Raw genomic sequence first — 4826 nt, forward strand, 5'->3', positions numbered from 1 at the left:
GCTGGTGTGCCCACTGCCGCATCCCCCTCACCCCGGCCCAAGAGAGGACACCAGTGTGCACTGTGCAGTGCCGTGAGTGACGCGTGGGGCCCACAGCAGCAGCAGCAGCAGCGACGACGACAAAGCACCCAAAAAGCATCCTTCTGCGCCCAGCACCTTTCTCTGCTCAAACTCCTCCACTCCACTAGATAGAAAAACAAGAATAAATGGTAATACTAATACAGCAGCAGCACCTGCCTGCCCCCTGGAGCCTCCACTCCACCTAGTTTTAGTTTTTTTTTTCTGTTTCACTCCTCGCGTTTTTACACTTGGCCCAATCAAATCTAATCCCAATCCACTCCGCCATGCCGACGCCGGTGCCCGCCGCGCGCCAGTGCCTCGCCCCGGCCGCCGTCACGGCCCTCGACGCCGCCGTCGCCTCCGCGCGCCGCCGGGCGCACGCGCAGACCACCTCGCTCCACCTCATCGCCTCGCTGCTGTCCCCCACCGCCGCGCCGCTGCTCCGCGACGCGCTCGCCCGCGCCCGCAGCGCCGCCTACTCGCCGCGCCTCCAGCTCAAGGCGCTCGACCTCTGCTTCGCCGTCTCCCTCGACCGCCTCCCTTCCACCCCCGCCTCCAGCAATGACCAGCACGACGAGCCCCCCGTCGCCAACTCCCTCATGGCCGCCATCAAGCGCTCCCAGGCCAACCAGCGCCGCAACCCTGACACGTTCCACTTCTACCAGGCCGCCTCGTCCACCACCTCCCCCAACGCCGTCATGGTCGACCTCTCCCACCTCGTGCTCGCCATCCTCGATGACCCGCTCGTCAGCCGCGTCTTCGCCGACGCCGGCTTCCGCAGCAACGAGATCAAGGTGGCCATCCTCCGCCCCGCGCCGCCCGTCCCGCTGCTCGCCCGCGGCCTCCCCACGCGCGCCCGCCCGCCGCCGCTCTTCCTCTGCAGCTTCGCGGCCGCCGACGACGCCGACGTCCCCTCGCCCGCGGGGGCCGCGCCGGGGGAGGACAACTGCCGCCGCATCACCGACATCCTCGCCCGAGGACGCAACCCCGTGCTCGTCGGCGTCGGGGCCGCGTCCGCCGCCGCTGGCTTCGCCGAGGCGTCGCCGTACCGCGTCCTCTCCGTCAATCATCAGACGGACCTCCTCGCCGTCGCGGCGGCGGCACCGGCGACGCCAACCTCTGGCCTCATCTTCAGCATCGGTGACCTCAAGGACCTGGTGCCCGACGAGGCCGACCTGCAGGACGCCGCTCGCCGGGTGGTGACGGAGGTCACGCGCCTGCTCGAGACGCACAGAGCTGCCGGCCGCCAGACGGTCTGGGTCATGGGCTGGTCGGCCACCTACGAGACCTACCTCGCCTTCCTTTCCAAGTTCCCGCTCGTCGACAAGGACTGGGAACTCCAGCTGCTGCCAATCACCGCCGTGCGCGACGCCGGCCCTGCGGCCGGACTCGTGCTTCCTCCGGCTCCAGCCACCACGGTCGCTGCCTTGTCCATGCCTGCCACTACAAGGTACTCCTTTTCTATCCATCGCCAGATCACTTGTTTATTTTATTTTATTTATTGTGCGTAAGATTTGATGAGCCGCATCGCATCCATCATCCATGTACGGTGATTGCTGTGCTTAGCCTATCACAAGAACCAGGACAAACGTTTCTTTTATGTCTGCTTGTCACCACGAGTACTGTGATTACTTTATGATGCTGTTCTTGAGTAGTTTAATGTTTTGTAGAGTGTGGAAGACAAGGGGTAACATGTGCTGTTTGTTACAAAGTGACATAGCCACCAGATGACTCCTGTTTATGATTTTCAAGTTATGCTCACTGCCATCGGCAGGATCTAACAGTTCAAACTTGTAATTTGCAGCTTCATAGAGTCGTTTGTTCCTTTTGGAGGTTTTATGTGCGATGCCTACGAAGCAAATAGCCTCACAGCAAATTCCTGCCCTCAGGCCCTGCGATGTCAACAGTGCAACGATAGATATGAGCAAGAAGCTGCAACTATCATTAGAGGAAGTGGCATTACAGCTGAAGCTCACCAAGAAGGTCTACCTTCCCTGCTGCAGAATGGCAGCAGCATGATGGGTCCTAACAATGGGTTTGATGCAGTCAAGGTGTGAGGCTACTTCTATCTTCTAGAATTTTGAAGTTAAATAGTGACTGCAACTTGTACAGCTTGCTGATAGATGAATAGTTTTCGATTTGATTGGTATAATAGATGTACAGTTTTTCTTCAGTGCAGGCTAGAGATGATCAGATGGTATTGAGTACAAAAATACAGAATCTGAAGAAGAAGTGGAATGAGTACTGCCTACGACTCCACCAAGGTTGCAATAGGATCAACAGAGATCCTTGCCAGTTATTTCGACATCACAAAGATGTTCGAGTTGACAGGGAAAGATGTTCAAATCCAAACCAAAGCTCACAGTCAGTTGCACTTCAAAGGGAGGTTATTAGACCTTCTGCAGTGTCTTCTCCACATACCAACACAACTGCAAAGAGTAACTCGGCGCCATCTATTTCCACCCAAATGAATGCAGACCTTGTATTGAACCTTCAAGTCAGGGAATCAAAGAGCGATGAACCCCTCCAAGATAGGGCTGTGCCATCCCAACATAGCAACTCATCAAATTGTGACAACCCTGAAGATCATGCGTCACCATCATCTGCTGCACCTGTGGCCACTGACTTGGTGTTGGCCACCCCTCGTGGATCTTCTTCCAAGGATTCAAGTATTGCACTGTGTAAACATGTAGAGGATGCTGAAGGGTCAATCCAGCTGATGCCCAAGAAGGTTGATGATCTGAATCTTAAGCCCCCTCACTTCTCTGTACAGCCTTACACTTACTTCAGGGGTTCCTCAAACTGGGATCAAACTTCACCTAGTGCTCTGCATTCAGCAGCTTCAGGAGGTGCTTCTGCCTTTGGCCAATGGCAGAGGCCTTCACCCGTCACAGCACAAAGTCATGATTTGAGCAATTACAAGCTACTCATGGAACGGCTGTTTAAGGCTGTTGGGAGGCAGGAGGAAGCCTTGAGTGCTATTTGTGCATCCATTGAGCGGTGCATGTCAGTGGAGAGGCGTCGTGGTGCAAACAAGAAGAATGACATATGGTTTAGTTTTTATGGCCCGGATAGCATTGCCAAGCGGAGAGTTGCTATGGCACTTGCTGAGCTGATGCATGGTAGCTCAGAGAACCTGATATATCTGGACCTAAGCCTCCATGACTGGGGTAACCCCAATTTCAGAGGAAAGCGTGCTACCGACTGTATCTCTGAAGAGTTGAGAAGGAAGCGGCGATCAGTTATCTTCCTTGACAATGTTGACAAAGCTGACTGCCTTGTTCAGGAGAGCCTGATTCATGCCATGGAGACTGGCAGGTACAAAGACTTGCATGGGGGACGGGTGGCTGACCTTAATGACTCCATTGTGGTGTTGTCTACAAGAATGATCCAAGGATGTCAGGATGCCTCTATTGGGATGGAGGGCAATGCTTTTTCAGAAGAAAAGGCTGTGGCAGCTCGTGGACATCAACTGAAGATCATAGTTGAGCCGGTCACAGCCAACATCAGTGGAGGCCCTGGAGGCAAAGTTGTAGTTTCCTCAAGGCATTCCTTGAGAAACAGTCAAGCATCTTTGTACTCCAGTTCTTTCAGTAAGCGGAAGCTCCACATCTCTGATGGGCATGAAAAGACAGCAGAATCGCCGAGCACTTCAAAGCGACTGCATAGAACATCAAGCGTTCCATTCGACTTGAACCTCCCAGGCGACGAGGCCGAAGCCCAGGATGGCGATGACGACAGCAGTAGCAGCCATGAGAACTCATCCGGTGATCCAGAGGGATCTGTGGGCAGCCTCTTACGATCAGTGGACGAGTCAATCAATTTCAAGCCATTTGACTTTGTCAAACTTTGTGAGGACATCCTGCAGGAGTTTAGCAGTACTATGAGCAAGACTCTGGGCTCCAGGTGCAGGCTGGAGATCGACGCTGTGGCTATGGAGCAAGTAGTGGCAGCGGCATGGGCATCTGATTCACATGAGAAGAGGCCTGTGCAGACGTGGGTGGAACAGGTGTTTGCCAGGAGCCTTGAGCAGCTGAAGGTCAGGTGTAAGAATTTGAGCAGCTGTACTCTGAGATTGGTTGCCTGTGAGGATGAAACGCCGGTGAAAGAAGACGGTTTTGGACCTTTCCTTCCCTCGAGAATAATTCTGGACTGGTGATGGTGAGATATGTGTCTGTATAGGGTTTGCATTATTGCTAGCTGTAAGTATTGGTTAGCATATAGTACTGGTTAGCCCACCCCACCCACCATAGTGCATAGTAGCATATTGTAGTGTACTAGTATAGCATCATATCATTATTTGGTCGCTTAAAAATAATGTAACTAAGCTGTATATGTGTACCTATGTAGCCTAGCAAGCTACTCGTTGAAGTCGATGACTTGGGGCTTCACAGATTAGGTAGGGTCTGCCATCAGATCATGACGTCCTGGGGCCTTGGCTGCTTCGAAGCGTCACATGATGTATTGTGATCAATGAGCATGGCTCATCCCTCTGATTGATGGCTCTCAATAAATTGTATTGTTGCTCGTACGTGTGTATATTTGTTCATGTATTTGTAAGGCCGTGATGGCCTTTCATGTGGAATTCCATATCCTGATGCATTCAAACTGGCCGACAACTTGCATTGTTTCTGTGGTGCTGATTAGCTAGGCTGGTCAAGCCTCTTTGTGACGCACTCCTCTGAAGAGGCGAACAGTACAAGCTAAGTTTACAAGTACTTATGCATTACAGATCTTGAGAAATTGTTGTCAATGAGCTACGTAAC

The 4826-nt window shown here is 53.3% G+C and overlaps 1 protein-coding gene across 1 annotated transcript; it reads left to right on the top strand.

Annotated features, from left to right (window-relative positions):
* The first annotated feature begins 227 nt into the window (after positions 1-227).
* Positions 228-4591, top strand: LOC136486042 (protein DWARF 53-like). The gene is made up of 3 exons (XM_066482814.1): positions 228-1510; positions 1865-2111; positions 2240-4591. Exons 1-3 carry the CDS (start codon positions 345-347, stop codon positions 4217-4219), a joined length of 3393 nt encoding a protein of 1130 aa, XP_066338911.1. The 5' UTR covers positions 228-344; the 3' UTR covers positions 4220-4591.
* The last annotated feature ends 235 nt before the right edge of the window (positions 4592-4826 follow it).

Source organism: Miscanthus floridulus, chromosome 10 (assembly GCF_019320115.1).
Source record: "Miscanthus floridulus cultivar M001 chromosome 10, ASM1932011v1, whole genome shotgun sequence".
NCBI classification, from domain to species: domain Eukaryota; kingdom Viridiplantae; phylum Streptophyta; class Magnoliopsida; order Poales; family Poaceae; genus Miscanthus; species Miscanthus floridulus.

Excerpts from the sequence above, each read along its gene's own strand:
- LOC136486042 (XM_066482814.1), top strand. The coding sequence starts at position 345 with ATGCCGACGCCGGTGCCCGCCGCGCGCCAGTGCCTCGCCCCGGCCGCC. Across the intron at positions 1,511-1,864 it reads TCCATGCCTGCCACTACAAG|CTTCATAGAGTCGTTTGTTC; the intron begins GTACTCCTTTTC and ends TGTAATTTGCAG. Across the intron at positions 2,112-2,239 it reads ATGGGTTTGATGCAGTCAAG|GCTAGAGATGATCAGATGGT; the intron begins GTGTGAGGCTAC and ends TCTTCAGTGCAG.